The 26,011-nt window shown below is 39.4% G+C and overlaps 2 protein-coding genes across 5 annotated transcripts in view; one reads left to right on the top strand and one right to left on the bottom strand.

Moving 5' to 3' along the window:
- OCIAD2 (OCIA domain containing 2) overlaps positions 1-18,841 on the bottom strand; it is a 30,720-nt gene extending 11,879 nt beyond the window's left edge. The window contains exons 1-2 of one of the 4 annotated variants that reach the window (XM_036762480.1): positions 18,746-18,841; positions 4,856-4,968 (exon numbers count right to left, since the gene is read on the bottom strand). In XM_036762480.1, coding sequence (XP_036618375.1) covers positions 4,856-4,924 — 69 coding nt within the window. In that variant the 5' untranslated portion in view covers positions 4,925-4,968; positions 18,746-18,841. Of the gene's footprint in view, positions 1-4,855; positions 4,969-18,519; positions 18,634-18,745 lie in introns of those variants that run through there. The other 3 variants (XM_036762482.1, XM_036762481.1, XM_036762479.1) reach the window with 3 other exon arrangements.
- Positions 18,206-26,011, top strand: part of CWH43 (cell wall biogenesis 43 C-terminal homolog) — a 93,338-nt gene continuing 85,532 nt past the window's right edge. The window contains 1 exon segment of the mRNA XM_036765048.1: positions 18,206-18,488. Coding sequence (XP_036620943.1) covers positions 18,400-18,488 — 89 coding nt within the window. The 5' untranslated portion in view covers positions 18,206-18,399.

Genomic DNA, 26,011 nt, shown 5'->3' with positions numbered 1-26,011 from the left:
AGTATTCCATCACAATCATATACCACAATTGTTCAGCCATTTGCAAATTGATAGGCCCTCAACTTCCAATTCTTTGCCACAACAAAAAGAACTTCTCCAAACATTTCTGTATAATAAGTCCTTTTCCCTTTTCTTTGATCTTTTTGACATACAGATGTAGTAGTGGCATTGCTGAGTCAAAGGGTATATACAGTTTTATAGCCCTTTAGGCACAGTTGCAAATTGTTCTCCAGAATGATTGGACCAGTTTACAATTCTACCAACAGTGCATTAGTGTCCCTATTTTTCTACATCCCCTCCAGTATTTGTCATTTTCCTTTTATGTTATGTTAGTCAGTCTGATAGGTATGAGGTAGTACCTCAGAATTATTTTAATTTGTATTTCTCTAATCAATAGTGATTTAGAGCATTTTTAAAATGTGACTATTGATAGCTTTGATTTTTTCTTCTGAAAACTACCTGTTCATATCTTTTGACCATTAATCAACTGGAGAATGGCTCTTATTTTTATAAATTTGGCTCAGTTCCCTATATAGCTGAGAAATAAGGCCTTTATCAGAGAAATTTGCTAGAATTTTCCTTTTAGTTTCCTGCTTTCCTTCTAATTTTGGCTGCATTTGTTTAGTTTGTGCAGAGCCTTTTAAATTTAATGTAATAAAAATTACCCTTCAGGGAAGCATTCTTAACCAAATCAGGGATAATGAAGCTCACAAAAGGATCGTAGACCATTTCAATTACATGAAATTTTGAAAAAATGTGACAAGCTTTTGCATGAACAAAAGATAGAAATAGTTCATATTGAAGGAGTTCTGAGAAGATAGGCATACTAGTTGGTGAAACTCTACATTGGGTTGACCCTTCTGAAAAACAATTTGGAATCACAACCATTGATTGGGGAATGACTGAACAAACTGGTCTAGTGGAATATTATTGTTCTTTAAGAAACAACAACTATATTGTTCAGGGAATAGATCACTGGACCTGGAATCAGGAAGACTTGAATTCAAATCTGACCTCGGACACTTACTAACAGTGTGACCCTGTGCAATTCATTTAGCCTCTGTTTGTCTTACTTTGCCGGAGAAGGAAATGGCAAACTACTCCAAACAAAGAAAACACCATGGACCAATATGTTCTACGGAGTCACGGAGAGTCAGACACGACTAAATGATTGAACAATAAGTAATAACAAATGAGGTACTCATGGGAAGAGAATAAGATATGCAGGGAACCATGGGAAGACTTGTGTGAACTGATGGAACTTGAAATACATAGAACCAGGAAAATAACATGTACAATAGCTACATCATAAACGAATGGAACAATAAATCGAAACTATCTTTATAATGAGCAAGCATGGCCCCAGAGAAGGGATGAGTAAAGGTATTTCTCTCCTTTCATGAAGGAAGTGAGGGGACTATAATTGTGAAACGTTACCATGTACTGTCAGAGGCAGACATGTCAATTTTTTATTTGATCCTTTTTCTGTTATTAGGGAAAGTTCACTGAGGAGGGAAGGGAAGAAGCTATATTAGAAAACAATTGATGTAAAAACAAAAATTCATAAACAAAACAAAATATTGGGGCATTTCTTAAAATTCAGATGTCTATGCATAGTTTTTTGGATCACACTTAAGATATCATTGCGGTATGACCCACTTGCTTATTATAAGAGAAGACATAAGTAGGGAACTCTGGTGAGGAAATTCCTTCTACCAACGTAGATCGGCGTCTATTCTGAGTCTTAGAATTGCCTGGGTTACACAGCCAGTATGTGTCAGACCCTGGGCAGGAACCCAGGCCTTCCTGGTTCAGAGGCTGGCCCTATCCTCTGTCTTTTCTGCCAAATGTTTTTTATTGACAATTAGCACTGAGGCTTGTTTTCTGTCACCTTGGAACCTTCTAACTTGGGAACGCTATGGCTCTGCCAGTGAGTTGATGAAATAAGTCTGAAAGCATATAGGAGAAGGGAAAGTCCTGTGTTGACCTAGTTGGACAACAGAAACTCAGCAGGCGGGTGACCTGAAGCAATACTGACTCTCCAAAAGGGAAGAAAGCTTGCTTTTGGGGCCCCAAGGCTTAAGAGTTATAGAACTATGCTGAACTAAGATGTCTGGGAGGATAAGAGCTGAATGAACAGGGATGGGAAGCCCTCCAGGGATTCAAACAGTAATAAGTGTGATTCTTATATTGTATACAGTGAGAAATGAATTCGAGCTGGCAGATTCCATTGCAAATACAGTTACAATTTTTTTTTTTGCCTTTTTTTTTTTGGAGGGGGGCAGGCAGGGCAATTGGGGTTAAGTGACTTGCCCAAGATCACACAGCTGGTAGGTGTCAAGTGCCTGGGGCCAGATTTGAACTCAGGTCCTCCTGACTCCAGAGCTGGTGCTCTACTCACTTCACCACCTAGCTGCCCCACAATTACAGTTTATAAGGTGTATGCTATGTAGGATGTTTAAGGTGATGCTGTGGCTTTAGGGTGAAAAGAGGTATGGCCAGTTGTATCAGGGCTAGTTGGTCTGAAGAGAAACAAAACTTCACACCTGCATGCAGACAAGGGCCAGTAAACTGAAATAAATTATCATTATCTGCACATGGGGGTGTGCTGAAGCCGGCTTGAACCAGCTCAGAGCTTACTGTTAAATTTTCAGTAGGAGCATTTACACCTTGGAAATCTGCAAAGGGTAAACATCGGGGCTGGATTTGTTGTTTTGTTATTTTCTAGGCTTAAGAAAGTGATGGAGAAAATGTTAATGCAGGTTAATTAAAAAGGGCCGCTAGGTGGCGAAGGAGATAGAACACCGGCCCTGGAATGAGGAGGCCCTGAGTTCAAATCCGACCTCAGACATTTAACTAGCTGTGTGACTCTGGGAAAGTCACTTAACCCTGATTGCCTCCCCCAAAACAAGTGCATATGGGGTAAAATAGCGGGTTTTGGGGGAGGCCAGTTGTTAAACATTTACCAGCACGTTCTGCCTATTTGCTATACTCAGGGATCATTGTGAAGATCTGAACAAGAGCAGCTGCTCAGGTGAAGAAGCAAGATCTATAAGATGGAAAAACTGCCAGCATCAGCTTCAGTGCCAGGAGTCAAATGTGACTTCTAGAGAATCCTTAGGGTGAGTGTGGACGGAATTACTACTGCTACTCAGATCAAAGGGCTTTGCTCAGAGGAAATTATGGGTCTAGCAACAGGTAAGTCTTTTCTTGGAGAATGTCTTTCCAATCCTGCTTTGGAGTCAGGAAGACCTGGGGTCAAGTCCAAGCTCTAATAAATACCCTGTGACCACCACAAAAGTCACTTAACTTTAGTACCCCAAGTAACTGAGACGAGACATTAGAGTAGTTGCTGTCTGCCCCTGTGCAGGGAGTTTCCTTAATGGAAGTTGTTCCATACTGATAAAAAGTCACAGGATCAGCTCACCACTTCCAAACTTAAAAAATGGCACTGGGGAAAATAGACTGGTTCCTGGCCCTCATCAGTCTCTGTTGCAAGAGGTTTGATAGAAAGGTGGCCTGTTGCTCTTTCCTCCTCTGGGCCAGTCTCCCAACTTTGTTAAATGTAGTCTCCTTCCCCTCTGATTTCTCCTCATTCAAATGATTCAACTCAGACTGAGTTGTGAAGTTATTAGGTTTAGATAAGCAGAGACTGATGAAGAAACACATTCATTAAGTTCCTATTATGGGACATATGGATATGAAGACGAAAATGAAGTGGTCCCTTCCCTCAGATGAGGGGCACTCTACTACGGTTCAAGTCTACCCTCGGATTCTCTCGAGGCCCAGAGAATTCTTCTACAGAAGAGTGGGTGCTGCAGGAGGAGCAAGATAGTTTTTGACCTTGAAGTCCTCTGGCTCTTGCACAAAACACTAATCCCTGAGCATGGCACAGACACGGAGTCACAAGCTGGCTCCTGCTGCTACATGCAACAAGGCTAGGGGAGCTTGCTGGCAGGTTGTCTTGAACATCCCGCAGGGGCTCAGGATTAGTAGGAGTGCTGCTGTTAGGATGAATGCCCCTGCAAATTCTCCTGGGAGGATTGCAAGTGCTCCTTTTCTCGCTAACCATTAATGCTTTATAGCCCTCAGTTTCACAGTGGCAGCCATCTACTTAAGTCCTCTTATTTCCACTGTGTGAATTGATTGGCCTCTTGCCTGGAACTGCCTCTCAACTTCCCCCCTCTAGGCCTTATCCCTTCAGTTCTTAAATTGCACCTAAAGCTTGAATATGAACTTCATTCACATTAACCTTTGCTCAGCTACCTCCCTGAGCTATTGGCCTGGCACCTTGAGGCCGGGTACTGGTCTTGTCTACACTGTGTATTTGCGTCCTCCAGACTGGATAAATGTCTGTGGTGCTGCCTGAGTTAACATTTGTTCTCAGCCAAATAGCTTACTTATTTCACTGAAGGAAGACTCTGCTATCCTAACCTTCCAAAAGGAAAAACAAACATAATTTATCCACTGATGATAAGTGTTGTTCTCCCCACCCCTGCTATGAAATCAGGTCCCTGAAGACAAGGACTTTTTCACTTTTAGTTTGAATCCTCAGGTTCCAGCACATAGTAGGTATTTAATAAACATAAACTTATTTGGACAATAACAGCTGATCTTAATATCTGGCTTGAATAAAAACAAGCCAGAGAAAATAAAAAATAAATTTCAAAAACTGAAAAAATTTTTAAAGAAGTCTTTCTTCTCAAGTCTTTCCTTCTTAATTCTCCTTGTACTAATTTTTAAAAGGTACCAAATCTACAAGCAAAAAAGAAGCATGTAACTTTGTAAGGCTGTCTCTAACTGAAGCCCTCCATTAAGATGTCATAGTTTAATTTCCCAGAGTAAAAAGCCTTACCTGGTGATACTTATCTGGTGGAAAATGTGGAGTTTTAGCATGTTTTTCATGAGGAGGTTCAGAAGCCATGGTAGTAATGTTCAGGCTTGCCTCTAAGCTCTTCTCTTACTTGTCTGCATAAGGAAGTGAAAAAGAATCACTTTTCACCCAGTTAGTGTTTATTTAACATCAGCAACACCCCTTTGGAAAAGTTCTCTGTGGTATTTGACCTCATTCAGTAATGATTCACAACGTTTTTTTTTTCCCCTCAAATCAACTTTTTTTTTTTACATAGCTTTTTTTGTAAATAGCATTTTATTTTTTTTACAATCACATGTAAAGATAGTTTTCAACATTCATTTTTTATAAGATTTTGAGTTCCAAAATCTTCTCCTTACCTTCCTTTTCCCCTCCCCAAGACAGTAAGCAATCTGATGTAGGTTATCCATCTACAATTATGTTAAACATATTTCTGCATTAGTCATGCACAACATTTTTTCAAAAGAATTTCTAATACCAGTTTTTAAAATAATTAACTTCTTAATGGAAAACTGTCAGCAGTGGAGAATATAAGGAACTGCCACAATACTCAAATACTCTCAGGTAGTCCAAAAATTTTAAAATTATCTCTCCTGGACCTATTTTCCAGGTCAGTTGTTTTTGCGATGAGATACTTCACATTGTCTTCTATTTTTCCACTCTTTTTGGTTTTGTTTTATAATTTCTTGATTTCTTATAGAGTCATTAGCATCCATTTGCTCCATTCTAATTTTTAAGGAATTATTTTCTTCAGTGAGCTTTTGGATCTCCTTTTTCATTTGGCCAGTTCTGCTTAAGGCATTCTTCTCCTCATTGGCTTTTTGGATCTCTTTTGCCATTTGGGTTAGTCTATTTTTTAAGGTGTTACTTTCTTCAGTATTTTTTGGGTCTCTTTTAGCAAGCTGTTGACTTGTTTTTCATTATTTTCTTGCCATCACTCTCATTTCTCCTCCAAATTTTTTCTCTACTTCTCTTACCTGAATTTCAAAATTCTTTTTGAGTTCTATGGCTTGAGACCAATTCATCTTTTTCTTGGAGGCTTTGGGTGTAGGAGTTTTGACTCTGTTGTATTTCTCTGAGTGTATGTTTTGATCTTCCTTGTCACCAAAGTAAATTTCTATAGTCTGAGGTTATTTCTACTGTTTGCTCATTTTCCCAGCCAATTACTTGATTTTTCAAGTCTTTGTTAAGGTAGGGCTCTGCTTCCAGTGGGGAGTGAATACTGTCTCAAGCTTCAGGAGTTTTGCACAACTGTTTTCAGAGATACTTCTAGGGACCTTTAAGTTTTCAATTCTTCCAAGGTGGTGTGATCTAAGGAGAGGTGTTTACTCCTCTCCTGGCCTGTGCTCTGGTCTGTGAGTGACTACAAGCACTCTTTTCTGCCCTGGAACTGTGAGGAGAGTTCCGTCTCCACTCCTGCCACAAGTTCTGCTATGCCAGTGATCCTCCTTGCCCCAGAACTGCCACCCAGGACTGCTGCCCAGATCCAAGCAGGGCAAAACAAGAGAATTCTGCCTCAGTGGCAGCAAAGAGATCCCTGCAATCTCCTTCTGATCAGCTAATTGATTCCCTCACTGTCTGTGGGCTGAGAGCTCTGGAAGCAACCGCTGTCACTGTGCAGCCTCCCCCACTACTGCTCTGGGGCTGTGCTGGGGCCAGACCTGGTCTGCACTCCTTTCTCGCCCAGGTCTGACAGAACTTTCCCACTGACCTTCTAAGTTGTCTTTGGTATTTGAGGGTTGAGAAGTCTGGAAACCACCTCAGCTGCCAGTGATTCAGACCCCTGAGGCCTGCTTTGGGTTTGCTGGGCCTGGTCTGTGCCTGCACAGCCTGTGCTAGACTGTGTTCCTCTCCCAGCCCACCACAACAGATCTTTTCTATCAACCATCCAGGTTGTCTTGGACTGGAAATTTGTTTTGCTCTGTTTTTTTGTGGGTTCTGCTTAGAGTCACTTTTACAGGTATTTGGAGGGGCTTGGGGGAGAATCCCTGCTTCTACTCTGCCATCTTGGCTCTAAGCACCACCCCCCTCCCCCAGGCTTGCATTTCTAATTGCCTATTGGACATCTGGAACTAGATGTCCCATAGAGGTGTCTAATCTGTTGCCAAGGCCTGTCAGTTTTACCTCTGTAACATCTCTTGAATATGCCCCCTTGTCTCTTCTGACATGCCACCACCCTGGTCCAGGCCCTCATCACCTCACTACCTGGACTATTGTGATAGTTTGCTGAATGGTTTCCCTGCCACAAATCTCTCCTCACTGGAGTCCATTTTCCACTCAGCTGTCAAAGTGATCTTCCTAAAGCACAGGTCTGAACATGTCATTCCCCACCCCCCCATTCAATAAATTCCAGTGGCTTCTGCATTGGTAACTAAGGTTGGGCTCCAGATGGGGCCAATGAAGGGAGGTCTGATTATATCTTTGCTCCCAAGCGGGCCCAAAACCCCTCAGCCAATATGGGCATGAAGCCCCCAGGGTCCTAAGGGGAGTTGCTAAGATCAGAGCCAATAGTAAGAGCTTAAGTTCTGGTTCCTCAGACAACGTTTGATGACGGCTAAAGAGTGCATAAAAAGAGAGAATAGAGCTACTTGCTGAGGCTCTCACTCTTGGTGGAGTGCTGATGTGGAGACTCTGGGCAGCTGTAGTTAAGAACCCTCCAGCTTGTAAACCCAGATGTTCGGACTTTGTTAAACTCTGGTAACTATGAATCGAGGTTTGAATCAGACGAGATCTGTCTGTTGATGTTTATAATTTCTTTGTGTTTGCTCTGAAGTTCAGAGTGCTGGCTTTTTCCCTGAACTAAGTGAATGATATTTGTACACTGGATTAAAGTAATATTGTTAACCCCTTAATGTTGCTTTTCTTAGTAAAGCAGATCAAAAGAACCTGGGCTTGCAGCATTCTGTGTGCTGGTTGTTGTTGGTTTTACACAGCACAGTAGCTGCTAGCCCAATTGTTGAAACAGCTTCCTATCATTTTAGGGATCAAATATAAAATCCTCTGTTTGCATTCAAAACCCTTCATCAGCTGGGCCCTATCTTTTCAGTCTTCTTATACCTCATCCCTCAACAACACACTCTGAAATCCAGGGACACTGGACTTCTTACTATGCCTGGAACAAGACAGTCCATCTTCCAACCCTGACATTTTCACTGCCTATTCCCCATGCCTAGAATGCTCTCCCTGCCTCCTGGCTTCCCTAGATTTCTTCAAGTCCCAGGTAAAATCCCACTTTCCATAGGAAGCCTATCCCACCCCACTCCACAGTACCTGGCCCACAGTAGGTGCTTAATAAGCATTTATTGACTGACAAAAGTCAGAAAGGTGGTTAATAAGTAGCAGAAACATGATCCTCTCTTCTATTCAAACCTAAGACTCAAACTCAAGTTTCTTTCCACTGTATCACAGTGCCTTAGAGAAGGGTTTAAGCTAGAGGCAGGGCTTTGGAAAAGAGATGGGAAGACCTGTAAGAGGCTATTAGACTAGTCTAGGCAGGTAGTCATAGGGACTCTGATACTGTAGCAGTGGAAGTAGGGAAGGAATATATTTAGAGGTATTAACTGTGGGAGAATTGACAGAATTTGGTAACTGAATAGCTATGAGGAATAAGCTCCTTGGGGGTAGGGATTTTCATTTTTGTCTTTGTTTCCACAGCACCTAGAATCTTTAAAAAAAATCTGCTTGTGGTTTCATCTGATGTGGTCATCATTGAGAAACTTCTATCAGTGCAGATGGGCTATAACTTGCATTCTTAGAAAGTTGCCTGGGGGAGGGAGGAGAAAATGAGACATTAAGTGCCCCAGCTCCCAAGGGTAGGAAGATGGTGCACTGGATAGAGCACCAGCAGGAGAGTCAAGAAGACCTAAGTTCAAATCCAGCCTCAGATATTTACTAGCTGTGTGACCCTGGACAAGTCGCTTAACCCCTGTTTGCTTCAGGTCCTCATCTGTAAAATGAGCTGGGGAAGGAAATGGAAGGCCAGTCAGAATAGAGTTCATATTTCCTTCATTTTGTTGCTTTTCTGTATAGAAGAAGACCTAAAGAAATATCAAGCTGTGTTTATGTTCAGATATCTCTCTCTCTCTCTATCTCTCTCTTTCCTTCTTTCTCTCCCTCCCTTACTCTCTCTCCTTCCCCCCTCAGCTCTCTCTCTCTTTCTCTCCCTCTCCCTCCCTCCTCTCTCTCTCTCTCTCTCTCTCTCTCTCTCTCTCTCTCTCGCTCTCTCGCTCTCTTGTTCTCTTGCAAGTCAAAAAAATTATTAACTAGCAACTATGGTTCAGTGCTTTTCTTTTAGGGCTTTTCTTTTAGGCAACACAATATAATAAAAACAACTTCTGGGTGATGAAGTTGATTCCACAGCTTTATTTAACAGCATCAGTGTGGTCACAATATTTTCAAATATACCTATAAAATTCCAGTCTTGGATATTAGGACAGCTAAGTAGTCATGGGAGTAGGACACGACTGAAAAACAGCTTAACAACAAAAAATGGTGATGCAGAAAATAAAATGAGGGGCCTGAAGTCAGGGAGACCTGAGTTCAAATCTGGCCTTAGACATTTACTAGCTGTATAATTCTGGGCAAGTCACTTAACCCTCTTTGCCTCAGTTTCCTCATCTGTAGAATGAGCTGCAGAAGGAGATGGCAAACCACTCCAGTATGTCTGCCAAGATAGCCCCAAATGGCATCATGAAGAGTCAAACAATTCAACAACATGGATATTTACTAAGATGGGCTCATGAACTGATCCAGCCATTCTGGAGAGCAATTTGGAACTATGCCTAAAGGGCTATAAAAATGGTCATACCCTTTGACCCAGCAATACCACTTCTAGGGTTGCATCCCAAAGAGATCACACAAGTGGGAAAAGGACCCATATGTACAAAAATATTTATAGTGGCTCTTTTTGTGGTAGCTAAGAATTGGAAATCAAAGGGATGCCCATCAATTGGGGAATGGCTGAACAAGCTGTGGTATATGAAGGTAATGGAATACTATTGTGCTATAAGAAATGGGGATGATATGGACTTCATAACAACCTGGAAAAACCTACATGACATAATGCTGAGTGAGCAGAGCAGAGCCAGGAGAACATTATACACAACCACAGATATATGTATTCTGTGAGGACTAACCCTGACAGACTTTGCTCTTCTCAGCAACACAATGTGCAAAGACAACTCCAAAGAACTCATGATGGAGAATGCTATCTACATCCAGAGAAAGAACTATGAAGTATGAATGCAGATTGAGACACACTTCATGCTCGCCTTTTTCTCCCCACCTTCTTTTTTCTCTCTTTTGTTTGTTTTTGGGTTGTGTTTTTTTGGGTTTTTTTTTTGGTTCTGTTTCTTCTTTCTCATGATTCATTCCATTGGTCATAATTCTTCTCCACAACTTGACTAGTATGTAAATTAATTCAATGCGAAGTTATATGTGGAAGTTATATGGGATTCCATGCCATCTTGGGGAGGGAGGGGGGAGGGAGGGAAGAAAATCTGGAAATCAAAATTATGTAGAACCATGTGTTGCAAACTAAAAATAAAAAGAAAAAGGAAAAAAAAGATGGGCTCATGACAGATTTCATTATGAATAGAATATCAAATAATTGAGGGTACACAGTTTGTGACACACTGTGAATTCTTGTGGACAGATTCAGCACCTATTACTCCAGAATGGCAGCTTCGGGACCGAGGTCTCCAGGTACTATCCCAAGGTTCTTACCTACAGCCCTAGGCCTACTCTCTTCCTCTGAAAGGTGGAGATTCCTGAAGGGAGCTAAAACTAAGGCTTTTCCAATTATCTTCAAATTTCAATTTAAACTAGGAGTTAATTAATCACACCATTTATTAATAGTATTCTTAGAGGGCCAGAAAGCACATGCCACTGTACTTTCTCATACTCATGTACTGTTTTCTGCCCTAAGGTGGGGTTCAGGGAGGGACTTAGCAGTCTTTATTGACCCTGGAAGAAGGCCCTGCATAGCACATTGGATACTGGGTACTGGATTTGGAACCAGGAAAAACAGGTTTTACTCCTGGTGCCAAGATGTAGGAGCGAGGAAGAAATCCTCTGAAGCCTTCCCAAATTCCCCCTCCAAACATCTAGAAAACCACCTCAGAATTGTTCTTTCATGCCAGAAGGCATGAAAGAGCTATTATAATGGAGGGGGAAGATTAGGGGGTGGGAGTGGTAGACAAAGCTTAAACCTTACTTTCACCAAAATTGACTCAGAGAGAATAACATACACATTCAGTTTGATACAGAAATCTATTTTACTCTATAAGAAAGTAAAAAGGGACAGGAATAATAGAAGGCAGAGGGGGACTGATAAAAGAGAGAGTAGATTGGGGAAGGTGGTGATCAGAAGTAAAACACTCATGAGAACAGAAAGGGTGGGGAATAAGAGAAAGAGAGGGATAAACAAAGAAAAAGTAGCATGAGGGGGAACATACAGTTAGTTATCCTAACTATAAATGTGAATGGATTAACTCATCCATAAAACTGAAGCAGATAGCAGAATGGATTAAAAATTAGAATCCTACTATATGTTGTTTACAGGAAACACATTTGAAACCAATTGATACACACAGTGCAAAGGTGAGGGGCTGGAGCAGAATTTATTATGTTTCAGCTGTAATAAAAAAAAAGCAGGGGTAGCAATACTGATCTCAGACAAAGCAAAAGCAAAAATAGATATAATTAAAAGAGATAAGGAAAGAAACTATACCTTGCTAAAAGGTACCATAGACAATGAAGTCATATCAATATTAAACATATATGTACCAAATGGTATAGCATCTAAACTTGGGGAGGAGAAGTTGAGTTACAGAAGGAAATAGATAATAAAGCTATACTAGTGGAGGATCTCAACTTTCCCCTCTCAGAATTAGATAACTCAAAACCAAAAAGTAAATAACAAAGAAGTTAAGGAGGTGAATAAAATTCTTGAAAAGTTAGGTATGATAGCTCTCTGAAGAAAAATTGAATGGGAATAGAAAGAAATACACCTTTTTCTCAGCAGTACATGTCACCTCCGCAAAAACTGACCATATATTGGGACATAAAAACCTTACAACCAAATGCAGAAAAGCAGAGATAGTAAATGCATTCTTCTCAGATAATAATGCAATAAAAATTACATTCAATAATGGACAATGGAAAGAGAGATTAAAAATCAATTGGAAATTAAATAATCTAATCCTAAAAAATAAATGGGTAAAAGAACAAATCATAGAAACAATAGATAATTTCAGCAAAGAAAATGACAAAAATTAGACAATGTGCCAAAATTTATGGGATGTAGCCAAAGTGGTACTTAGGGGAAATTTTATATCTCTAATTGCTTACATCAATAAAATAAAGGAAATTAACACAATTGTTAGGAGCTATTTTGCCCAATTATATGCAAAAAATTTGACCATTTAAATGAAATGAATGAATAGGGACAAAATAGAAAGTACCTAAGTTAACAGAAGAAATAAAGTACTTAAATAACCCAATCTTAGAAAAAGAAATTGAACTTCAATGAACTTCCTAAGAAAAAATCCCTATGACCGGATGGATGCACAAGTGAATTCTACCAAACATTTAAAGAACAATTAATCCCAATACTACATAAACTATTTGAAAAAATAGGCAAAGAAGGAGTCCTATCAAATTCCTTTTACAACACAAATATGGTGCTAATACCTAAACCAGGAAGAGCCAAAATAGAGAAAGAAAATTATAGAGCAATTTCCCTAATGAATATTGATGCAAAAATTTTAAATAAAATAATAGCAAAGAGATTACATCAATATATCACAAGGACTGTATACTATGATCAGGTGGGATTTATACAAGGAATACAGGGCTGGTTCAATACTAGGAAAAGTATCAGCATAATTGACCATATCAATAACAAAACCAATGGAAATCAAATGATTATCTTGATAGATGCAGAAATAGCTTCTGACAAAATACAGCACCCATTCCTATTAAAAACAGTAGAGAACATAAGAATAAATGGAATTTACCTTAAAATGATAAGTAATATTTATCTAAAACCATCAGCAAGCATTATCTGTAATGGTGATAATCTAGAAGCCTTCCCAGTACAATCAGGGGTGAAGCAAGGATGACCATTATCACCTCTATTATTTAATATTGTACTAGAAATGTTAGGTATAGCAATAAGAGAAAAAAAGAAATTAAAGGAATTAGAATAGGCAACGAGGAAACAAAACTATCACTCTTTTTTAACTTTTTATTTTTTATTTATTTAATATTTTTAGTTTTCAGCATTGATTTTCACAAAAGTTGGAATTACAAATTTTTTCCACATTTCTACCCTCCCCCCCACTCCAAGATGGAATATATTCTGATTGCCCCATTTTCCAGTCAGCCCTCCCTTCTGTCACTCCACTCTGCCCCCATCACCTTTTCCCTTACTTTCTTGTAGGGCAAGATAGATTTCTATGCCCCATTGCCTGTGTATCTTATTTCCTAGGTGCATGCAGAAACTTTTTTTTGAACATCTGCTTTTAAAACTTTGAGTTCCAAATTCTCTCCCCTCTTCCCTCCTCATCCACCCTCCCTAAGAAGGCAAGCAATTCAACATAGGCCACATGTGTATCATTATGTAAAAGCATTCTACAATACTTATGTTGTGAAAGACTAACTATATTTTGCTCCTTCCTATCCTATCCCCCTTTGTTCAATTTTCTCCCTTCACCCTGTCCCTTTTCGAAAGTGTTTGCTTTTGATTACCTCCTCCCCCTATCTGCCCTCCCTTCTATTACCACCCCCCTTTTTTAATCTCCTTCCTCCTTCTTTCCTGTGGGGTGAGATACCCAATTGAATGTGTATGTTACTCCCTCCTCAGGTCAATTTCCATGAGAGCAAGATTTACTCATTCCCCCTCACCTGCCCCCTCTTCCCTTCCTACAGAACTGCTTTTTCTTGCCACTTTTATGCGAGATAATTTACCCCATTCTATCTCTTCCTTTCTCCCTCTCTCAATATATTCCTCTCTCACCCTTAATTTTATTTTAGTTTTTAGATATCATCCCTTCATATTCAACTCACCTTGTGCGCTCTGTCTACATATATACACATATATGTATATATTCCCTTCAGCTACCCTATACTGAGGTCTCATGAATTATACACATTATCTTTCCATGTGGGAATGTAAACAAAACAGTTCAACTTTAGTAAGTCCCTTAGGATTTCTCTTTCTTGTTTACCTTTTCATGCTTCTCTTGATTCTTGTGTTTGAAAATCAAATTTTCTGTTCAGCTCTGGTCTTTTCACCGAGAAACTTGAAAGTCCTCTATTTTATTGAAAATCCATATTTTGCCTTGGAGTATGATACTGGGTATCATGCTGGGTAGGTGATTCTTGGTTTTAATCCTAGCTCCTTTGACCTCTGGAATATCATATTCCAAGCCCTTTGATCCCTTAATGTAGAAGTTGCTAGATCTTGTATTATCCTGATTGTGTTTCCACAATACTCAAATTGTTTCTTTCTGGCTGCTTGCAGTATTTTTCCTTGATCTGGGAGCTCTGGAATTTGGCGACAATAGTCCTAGGAGTCTTCTTTTTGGGATCTTTTTCAGGAGGTGATAGGTAGATTCTTTCAATTTCTATTTTACCCTCTGGCTCTAGAATATCAGGGCAGTTCTTGATAATTTCTTGAAAGATGATATCTAGGCTCTTTTTTTGATTGTGGCTTTCAGGTAGTCCAATAATTTTTAAATTATCTCTCCTGGATCTATTTTCCACATCAGTGGTTTTTCCAATGAGATATTTCACATTGTCTTCCATTTTTTCATTCCTTTGGTTCTGTTTTATAATATCTTGATTTCTCGTAAAGTCACTAGCTTCCATGTGCTCCAATCTAATTTTTAAGGTAGTATTTTCTTCAGTGGTCTCTTGGATCTCCTTTTCCATTTGGCTAATTCTGCCTTTCAAGGCATTCTTCTCCTCATGGGCTTTTTGGAGCTCTTTTGCCATTTGAGTTAGTCTATTTTTAAAGTGTTATTTTCTTCAGTATTTTTTGGGGTCTCCTTTAGCAAGTCATTGACTTGTTTTTCATGGTTTTCCTGCATCACTCTCATTTCTCTTCCCAATTTTTCCTCTACTTCTCAAGCTTTACCAAATCCTTTTTGAGCTCTTCCATGGCCTGAGACCAGTTCATATTTTTCTTGGAGGCTTTTGATGTAGACTCTTTGACTTTGTTGACTTCTTCTGGCTGTATGTTTTGGTCTTGTCACCAAAGAAAGATTCCAAAGTCTGAGTCTGAATCTGAGTCTGTTTTTGCTGCCTGGCCATGTTCCCAGCCAACTACTTGACCCTTGAGTTTTTCGTTGAGGTATGACTGCTTGTAGAGTATAGAGTACTTTGTCCCAAGCTTGAGGGGCTGTGCCATTGTTTTCAGAGCTTTTTCTACACAGCAAGCTCTGTCACAGCAGTTCTTGTCCTCCCCCAGGAACCACCAACCTGGACTGTGACTCCAATCTAAGCAGGCTCTGCACTTCCAGCTCTGATCTGCCACTTAATTCCTCCCACCATGTGGGCCTGGGCCAGGAAGCAACTGTAGCTGTAGTTCTGTAGCTGCACCACCTCTGGTAGCCAAACCATGAACTCCTTTCACTCTGTCCCAGCAGCTTTTCCCACTAACCTTCTCTGTTGTCTTTGGTGTTTGTGGGTTGAGAAGTCTGGTAATTGCCACAGCTCATTGATTCAGGGTGCTAGGGCCTGTTCTGCTGGGCTCCTGGGTCTGGTTGGTCTGGGGGCAGCCCATACTGGGTTCTGCTCTGCTCCACTCCCAGCTCTGTACAATAGACCTTACCCAGCGACCATCCAGGCTGTCCTGGGCTGAAGCCCTGCTTCTCTCTGCTATTTCGTGGGTTCTGCAGTTCTAGAATTTGTTCAGAGCCATTTTTATAGGTGTTTGGAGGGTCCTGGGGGAGAGCTTTAGGCACATCCCTACTTTCCAGCTGCCATCTTGACTCCGCCCCCCCCAAACTATCACTCTTTACAGGTGATATGATGTTATACTTAGAAAATCCTAGAGCATCAAATAAAAATCTACTTGAAATTATTAACAAACTTATCGAATTTGCAAGATACAAAATAAACCCACACAAATCATTAGCATTTCTATATGGTACCAACAAAGTCCAGCAGCAAGAGACAGAAAGAGAAATTTTACTTAAAATAACTGTAGACGATGGAAAATACTTGGGAATCTCCTGCCAAGATAAACCCAGGAACCACATGAACACAACTATAAAATATTTAACACAAATAAAGTCAAATCTAAACAAATGGAAAAATATTAATTGCTCATGGCTAGGCTGAGTTAATATAATAAAATGATAGTTCTTCATAAATTAATCTATTTATTCAGTGCCATACCAAACAAACTATGAAAAAAATTATTTTATAGAGATAGAAAAAATTATAACAAAATTCATCCAGAACAACAAAATCTTTAAGATATCAAGGGAATCAATGGAAAAAATATAAAAGAAGGTGGTCTAGCCATACCAGATTTCAATCTTTATTATAAAGCAGTAATTACCAAAACAATCTGGTACTGGCCAAGAAACAGAGTTGTGGATCAGTGGAATAGATTAGGTACAACTTACCTTATAGTAAATGACCATAGGAATCTAGTATATGATAAACCCAAAGATCTAAGCTTTTGGAACAAAAACTCATTATTTGACAAAAACTGCTGGAAAACTGGAAAATGGTATGACAGAAACTAGGTATAGATCAACATCTCACACAGCATACCAAAATAAGGTCAAAATAGTTAGGTTACTTACACATAAAGGTGGTACCATAAGCAAATTAAGAGAGTGTGGAATAATTTATCTGTCAGATTTATGGGTAAAAGAAGAATTTAGGACCTGAGAAGATTTGGAGAACACTACAAAATGCAAAATAGATAATTTTGATGATATAAAAATTAAAAAGCTTTTGCACAAACAAAACCAATGCAACCAAAATTATAAAGAAAGCAGAAAACTGGGGGACATTTCTGTTAACGAGTATCTCTGATAAAGGTCTCATTTCTTAACTGAGTCAAATTTATAAAAAATACAAGTTATTCCCAAATTGATAAATGGTCAAAGGATACAAACAGGAAGTTTTCAGACAAAGAAATCAAAGTTATCTATAATCATATGAAAAGATGTTCTAAATCACTATTTATTAGAGAAATGCAAATTAAAACAACTCTGAGAGTGAGGTACCACCTCATACCTATCAGATTGGCTAATATGACAGAAAAGGAAAATGCTGGATGCTGGAGGGAATGTGGGAAAACTGAGACACTAATGCACTGTTGGTGAAGTTGTGAACTGACCCAGCCATTCTGGACAGCAATTTGGAATTATGCCCAAAGGGCTATAAAACTGTGCATACCCTTTCATCCGGCAATACTAGGTCTATTTCCCAAAGATATCCAAAAAAAGGGGAAAGGACCTACTTATACAAAAATATTTATAGCAGCTCTTTTTGTGGTGGCTAAAAATTGGAAAATGAAGGGATATTCATCAATTGAGGAATGGCTAAACAAGCTGTGGTATGTGATTGTAATGAAATATCATTGTGCTATATAAGAAATGACAAGCAGGATGATTTCAGAAAAACCTGGAAAGACTCACATCTACTGATGCATAGTGAAATGAACAGAATGAGGAGAACGTTGCACACAGTAATATTGTTCCATGAAGAACTGTGAATGACTTAGCTATTCTCAGCAATGCAATCATCCAAGACAATCCCAATGGATTAATGATGAAGCATACTATCCACTTCCAGAGAAAGAACTGATATAGACTGAAGCATGCTATTTTTTTTACTTTCTTTCATTTTTTTCTTTTATTCAAGTCTTCTTATACAAAATGACTAGTATGGAAATGCTTTATATAATTGCACATGTATAACCTATATCTGATCGCGTACGGTCTCAGCCAGGTGGGAGGGCAGGGAAGATAGAATTTGGAACTCAAAACTTTAAATAAAAAAAAAACTGGTTTCAAATTCTATCTCAGACATTTACTAGCTAGTTTAACCTCTATGTGTCTCAGTGTCCTCATCTGTAAAACGAGAGGTTTGGACTAGATGGCCTCTAAGGTCCCTTCCAGCTCTTAATCTAAGATCCTACGATCTTCATGGGCCCCCTGCCTTAGGTTGATAGCAAAGGTCGCGCCCCCCATTGCCAGGAGCTTCTATTGCAAAACCTTTTCTCCCGTTTGCTAGGATCTTACATCGAGGACCAGAGCACTAAGGGAAGCAAACTGCCTTGTTTCCTGCCTGACGCAGAAAGACTCGGATGCATGCACTCGGCAGCACAACACCCCTGCTTCTGCCTCCACATTCAGGCCTGGGACCGAGTGCGCTCAGAGGGGCTGGGGGACCTGGAATGCAGTCCAGAGTCCCAGCTCCTACCTGTCTGCCCCGCCCCCACCAACCAGCGCCACAAGCCACCTTCCCCAGAGTTGGTTCTGGCAGTATAGACGGTAATGTCATGGGACAGCAAGGTGGGCAAAGGATCCAAGACTCCTGCCCTCAAGGGAGGTTCTCCGGCCCAGACTGTGGGAAAGATGGAAAGGTGGGTATCTGCTCTGCTAGACTCAGCTCACCTCTGGGGAGTAGGTCGCCTCCAGCTTCTAATTCCCCTTTGCAGAACCGTAGCCCTCTGCCGTTCCCGAGCTAAGCAAGATGCGTTCTCCCCCACCCACTGCAGCTTTGGCCCGCCCCCTGTGCGCTCCCTAACCCACGCTGGGGAGGAGGATGAGGGCGGAGATTAGAGCTCTGCAGCTCTGTGAACCGCTGAGCCGGTACGGGAGGTAGAACGTTAAAGAGAACCTGGGGGACGCTCTGTCCTCTACCCGGGAGGTGCTGAACCCAAGTCCGATACCACAGCACCAGGCCATGGGCGCCTCGGAAGCCCTGCTGGGAGGAGGCGTTTGGACCCTAACTTGAGTTGAAGTGAAGGCGGTGCGCATTGGCACAACAGCCTGTCCATCGTACTGATGGATCTCAGGAGAACCACCTCAGAGAGGCCCCGTGAGTCACGGGAATTTGTGAGTCATCCAATCCCTCTGTGCAGGATAATGATGGCAAGTCACGTAAAGGCAGAGAGAGCTGGTCTCCTTCTGTGCTTTGTGCTTGTGCACCGCGTTTCGTTGTGCTCCCGAGCCAACATACGGGCACTTGGAAAACAGTTCTCATACCAGCAGTTGGCCACAGAAAACAGGCAAGACAAAACCTGATGCTCTTTAAAACCATAAAATTGCGCAACAGGGCCTCGAAATAACAGGCATGGGTTTGGCTGTACTTCTGGGATTCCTTGATCCACATTCTATCTTTTGCTTTATACACAAGCTCTCATGATGCATAAGATTAAATCAAAACTTTTAGGATCAGGACATTTTTTTTGAGTGGTAGAGAGACAGTGTGTGGTGGATAGAGACTAGCTCTCAGAGTCAGCAAAACCTGGGTTCAAGTTTGTACTCAGACACACCGACTGGCTTAGTGACCCTGAGCGAGTCATTTAACTTTCTGATCCTCTAGGCAATCCCCTATGGCTATAAACTGCAGAGAAGATGTGGATCTCCATAAGTTGTTGCACGTTGTCTTCGCATTAGTTTGGAAGCTCCTTGAGGGCAGGGACTATTTTGGGGATTTTTGTTTCCTGGTCATTTAACACAAGCCTGGAACATAAGTGCTTAATAAATGTTGTTGACCATTAGAGTTTCCTTACTGAGAGTTTAATACACTAGAAAAAATCACGGGTCTGGGGAGGGGAGAGGAATTCTAGGGATGATATAATCAGTCCCTTTATTTTATAGGTGAGGAAACTGAGGCCCAAAGAGGCTAAGTGACTTGCTTAAGGTCACAGTGGGAAATGTCATTAGTGACTACAAAGGAACAGCTGAAGAAATGATGATTTCTTAGGGCACAATATATTTCATTACATTCATTTACCACAATTTATTTAGTAATTCTCCAGAAAGATGGTTATCACCTTAGTATCCAATTTACATACATACAAACATACATTTACAAACATACATACCGTCATACATACATACATACATGCAAGCATATACATACACACACACATATATATACATATATATATATATGTATATCTATAAACTGGCTCCCCTTTCTCCACTCTTTATTTTCCCAGTTTGTGTCAGTTAAAGCAATCTCTCATCCAAGTATATGGGCTCATAGAATTGTGGTATTGTGGCACTTTTTTTAATGAAGAGAATTATCTCTGGCTTGCCATTGTGGACTTTTAATCCTGCATTGGACAACTGGGCTAGTCGTACCATTATTAGACCTATATCTCAAGGAGATAAAAAAAAGAGAAATGGACCCATATGTACATAATTATTCATATCAACTTTTTCTAGTGCAAAGAACTGGAAACTAAATGGGTGCCTATCATTTGGGGAATGACTGAGCAAATTATAGTCCATGAATGTAATAGAATACTACTGTGCCAGAAGAATTTATGAAAGAGAAGGTTTCAGAGGTACCTGGGAAGACTTGTATGAACTGATGCAGAGTAAAGTTAGCAGAACCAGGAAGACAATTTATACAATAAGAATAACATTGTAAAGACAAACAACTTTGAAAGACTTAAGAACTCTGACTAATGCAGTGACCAACATGATTCCGAAGGACCAATGATAAAGCATGCTATCTACCTCCTTACAGAGAGGTGGGTGCAGAAGGAGACATATTTTGGGGGGGACATGGCCAATGCAAAAATTTGTTTTCCTTGACTATGCATATTTATTATTGGGGTTTTGTTTTTCTTTTTTCAATGGGAGAGGTGACAGAAAAAATGTTATTTAAAAATGGTATAAAAGTGGCAAAATGACAAAAATGACAACAGTCAATGTTGGAGGAGTTGTGGGAAGATGTTGGTTGAGATATGAAATAGTTCAACCATTTTGGAAAGCAATGTGGAATTATGCAAACAAAGTGACTAAAATGTTCATATCCTTTGAAACAGAGGCTTTGATACTGGGCTCATATTCCAAGGAAGCCATCAATAAGAAGAAAGTCCCAGTCACTCCAAAATATTTACAGCAGTACATTTTGTGATTTCAAAGAATTGGGAACAAAGTAGATGCTCCTCAATTGGGAAGTGGTTAAACAAATTGTGAGACATAAATGTAATGGAATATTACTGCGCTGTAAGAAATGATAAATGTGATGAAAACAGAGAAGCCTGGAAAAGACCTACATGAACCGATGCAAAGTGAAGTAAGCAGAGTCAATAAAACAACATACACAGTAACTACAACAATGTAAATGAAAAGAAAAAATACACACCAAAAAATCAAAAGTAATTGTAACAAAATTATAAAGATCAAGCAGGACTTAAAAGAAGAGAAATGAGAAGACACTCCCAATCCACCCTTTTGAGGAGGTGGAAAGTCCACAGATGTTACACATTTCCTTTTTTTTTTTTTTTAGAGTTTTCCAATGCATCAATACTTTGTGCTGATTTTTTTTCCTCTCTAAAAATACAGTCATATGTGATGGCTCTCTGGGAAGGAAAGTGGGAGGGATTCTTGGATAATTCCGATGGCATTAGAAACAGAAAATATCAAAAATTATTTAAGAAGAAAAGAAAAAAAAGGAAGGAAGGAAGAAAAGGAGAGCCAGTCTGGTTAATTGGGAACTATGCAAGGCAGAATAAATATGCAAAGTGAGGCAGGGCCCTAAGACAATGTCACGCAGGCTTAGAGTTGGCAAAGTTCACAATGGTAAATGGAGAATAGGCCATAAAAAATATAGTTAGGCTGGTTGTAGACTGGTCTGAAAAAAAGGCCAAACAAGTGCTATCACAAGACCATGAATAACTCCTTTGTGTGAGAGCTGTTTCTTCTGTGGTAGTAAAATGCCCATATAATGTTATCACGGAATCTCAGAGTCAGGGGAACCTGGACTCATCGATTTCATGAACTAGAATCCTCTCAACAATATACCTAAAAAAGTAGTCACTCAGCCTTCATATAAAATCTCTAGAGAGGGGAAACCTACTACTTCCTGAGATAAGCAATTTCTTTTTTGGACAGCTGTGTCTGAAAGATTTTCCTTACAGCATTTGACTCTGCTACTTCCAACCCCTGGGGCAAGGAGTCTAGTCTATTCCCTTGTCCACATGACATTACTCCAAATAATAATAGCCCTTTGCTATTCCAAAACAATTTTTAAAAAAACTACAACATAGGAAGAAAAATATTTAGTAAACATCTGAAAGTGTTTACATCATTAAAATTCCAATCTGCTGAGGACAAGCAATCAAGTATACTTTGAATGTAAGAGTGATGTGTACTTCTGTTTCCAGGGAAAGAAGCAAGAAGGACTTGGTGCCTTTCATACTGGCAACCTCCTTTAGCTGACTTTTCATCTGGGAATTGGATGCGTACCTCTCCTGAATAGGTCTCTAAAGACTGAGAGTACAGTGGACATTGGCAGTAGCATCCACTTATTTCTAGACAGTTTAGACACAATGAGCTCAGAGGTCTAATTACTCAAGGGGTTTAGGATGGAGAGGACTGTGAGCAAAGGTTTTGTAATTGTAAAAAAAAATGGTTTTATAACTGTAAAATAGTTAGAACTTGGCCCCTCCTGGGCTCATGACCTTGAGATCCACAAAGAGCTAAAGTATGAAAAGAAGTAGAAATTTCTGATAGCTCAGAAAATGAGATCTATTAGTCAAGCTTCCTGTGTAGCAAAAAATTTTTTTTTGTGAATTTTGTATTTCTCCCTTTTCTTTCACTTTTTTTGGAATCTGCTTTACAACATGGAGACTGCTAGGTCCAAGAATAAAAAATAATATCCTGTATTGCACTGTAATATTGATAGTTTGTGTCTTCTGTTCTCAGTTTTGCCTGCTTCTCATAAACTAGCAAAGTTTTCATGTTATTTCCTCCTCTGTCTTCTACACTTGAGCCATAGTTCACTCATTATTCCTTGGACACAACATAGCTTTTTCTCTCTTTGCCTGTCAAATTCTCTTCATATCCTTTAAAGTCCAACTCAAAGGCCATGTTTTCTATGAAGCCTTCCCTAAACTCTGACTCTCAGTAACAGCTTTTAAACTTGAGCACCTTATACAACACTCTGTTCAGTGCCTTTATTGTATACTATTGCATTAATTATAGTTACATGTATGTACCTTATCTCCCTGTGGGCTCAAGGAGGACTATATTTCATCCAAATGTTGTATCTCAGTGCGTGGAGCAGTGCTCTTCACAGTTTGAGATCAGGACCTTGAATCCTTTACTTAAAAGCTTGGTTCTATGATCTCAGTGCAGCCAGAACATCCTGATACAGAACCTAGCCAATATCCTAGAGGACTTCTGAGTCTTTTAACATTATATGAGCACATATACATCCTTTGGGCTGTCCAGTCTCCTTCCATGTTTCCTACTTTCTTTTATGATCTTATATTTCCTTGATAATATCTTTTGGTGCCATTTCTCATACGCAAATCATCATTGGTAATATGCTGCAGCCTACTTAAGCCTATTAAGTATCTCTCCTTTGGATCACCCACAATTTTAGCTTGTTAGAGATTATTACGTGCTAAGACTTACAGCCTATGAAATCTTATTTATTAATTTCTGAAATAATAATGCTAAATTCAAAAAGAAAATTTAAATGTATAGTTATTGCTAAATAAATAAGGTTTTTAATGGCCTTAACCTAACAAAATAATTTTAGGTCTGTAAAATATGCTAAAAACAAAACAAAATAAAAAAGTATTCCATGGAGACTTCTATTTCTCCTAAAATTTAAATTCTACCCTAAAGGAAAAGTAAATTCTCATGTTGCAAAATTGCCATGCATTTTGCATTTTTAGTAGTTAAAGTAGTCAGTGGGGTGTGACTATGAAGATGAGATTTGAAAGGCTTATACTCTCACTGTGTATACTGATGTTCTAGAAATAGGTACCTAAAAATACCCTAGAACCTTGGCTATTCCATAATTATCTTGAACAGAATACTTGGAGCTTTTCAAAGGAAAAGTACTACTATGAACTAAAGGTATTTATGTGAGAGTTATTAATAACGAAAATACCCCTTATTATCTGAACAAGCATGAATCAGCAAAAGGAATTAACACATAGATAACGTGTCCTAGCAATCTGAATAACCTTTCCTTTTGTTACTGTCATTACATTTATCATATCCTTGAGGAGAAATGAAAAAACTTTGTATGGTAGATCACAGGGATTCTATATTTACTAGAATGTAGTCACAAGTTATCCTGAGGCAAACTCTTAACAAATATGTTGAATTGAAGGGATTGGTTTCCTCTTCTCTTTATCATGCAAGCTCCAAAGTTTCCCTTAAACCCAACACGTATTACTAAAGGAAAAAAAATGTTTCATTGATATATTTTTATGCCAGGCATTTCCATTCATAATTGTACATAATTGTATAGTTTAGAGGACTTTTTTCTTCCTACGTATGATATACCACCCCTTATCCAATGAGTCTTCCCTTATAATAAAGGAAACCGGTTTAGCAAAGCCAATCAACTTAATAGTTGCTAGTAGAAAAAGCTTCATCTGGGAGTCTTGTCCCAGTGAAATCATAGGTCCAATTCCTCTATTATATCAAAGGAATTTTGCATTGGTAAAGTTTCCAAGATGTACTATTTTTTGCAGACTCCTAGATTGTCTAATCGAAAGTTATTTCAGAGCTGGAAGCAATAGCGTTATAAGACTTGAAAATAAATGAATAAGGAATTGTTCTTATTGGTGTAGGTAGGTAGGGTGACTTTTTTTGTGCAACCCAAAGTTGGTGAATTTCAAAATTACTATCTTCAATTTCGAGGACCCCTTTTCCCATGTGCATGACTATGTAAAATGGCAACAGCATTTGGATTGTCTGCCTTGGAAGAAGAAGCAGCTGCTATGCCTGTGGAGGGGAGGAATTTACATGAATGGGAAACGGTGGTAGTGAGGATGCAAATTTTTGTTCTGTGGAAGCAGAAGCAGGGCCGTCTGGAAGGTAGAGTGCACAGGAGTAACCTCCAAAGCTTCTTGTTCTTAGTTATGGACAATGGTTCATGAAGGGAGCAGATGGAGAAAAGGAACCTAGTATTTAGAGCTGAAAGGGATCTCAGAGTTTATCTGATCTAATCCTCTCATCTTGGAAGTGGTTGCCCTACTTGGTACTAAAAAGAAACTGAGGCTAAGCAGTTTCTGAGATCTGAGGTCCATAAGCATTCCCACCAACAGCAAAGCAAAAGAAGGTGGGATCATTCCCTTTGCTTTGCTTCATTTTCCATGCAACTAGGTTGCCTTTTTAAGATTCCTCACCCCATCCCACCCCAACGTCAAGGATGTTTCTGATATTCATTTTCATATTCAGCTGAATTTACCTGGATAAACAGAGTGAAGGTAGGAGCAAAGGGCATGGTGAGATTTAAACACCATGTAAGACTTGGCACTCTCCTAGGGGACTGCCCTGAGCTAAGGAACACAATTATTTCATATAGTAGAAGCTTGTATTTTTGGATCTGAATTTTCTATTCCTGTTGCTTATAAACAGATGGTTAGGGTGTTGACTTCCCTCTATGCTGAATAAGTCACACTGAGACTATTCTTTAAGACTGTACTTTGACAAAAATAACTTCCTGAATCCAAAGCCTGGTACTATTATACTTTTTTTTACACTTAATTTTTATTTTATTTTTTCTCAATTACTTGTAAACAAAAATTTTTAAAATTTGTTTTTTTAAATTTCGATTTCCAAATTCTCTCCCTATCTACTCCCCCTCATTGAGAAGGAAAGCAATTTGATATAGATTATCCATGTAGAGCCATGCAAAACATTTCCATATTAGCCATGTTGCAAAAGAAAATGGAGACCAAAAAACCAAGAATAATAAAAAAAGTCAAAAAATGTGCTTCAATCTACATTCAGACTCCATCAGTTCTTTCTCTGGAGATGAATAGCATTTTTCATTATATCCTTTGGAATTGTTTTGGGTCATTGTATTGCTGAGAAAAACTAGGTCATTCATAGTTGGCAATGTCAATAATATAATATTGCCATTACTTTTGTCCTGGTTCTGCTCACTCCA

The sequence above is a fragment of the Trichosurus vulpecula genome, chromosome 6 (assembly GCF_011100635.1).
Source record: "Trichosurus vulpecula isolate mTriVul1 chromosome 6, mTriVul1.pri, whole genome shotgun sequence".
Classification (NCBI taxonomy): Eukaryota; Metazoa; Chordata; class Mammalia; order Diprotodontia; family Phalangeridae; genus Trichosurus; species Trichosurus vulpecula.
This window is presented reverse-complemented; position numbering and strand designations above follow the sequence as displayed.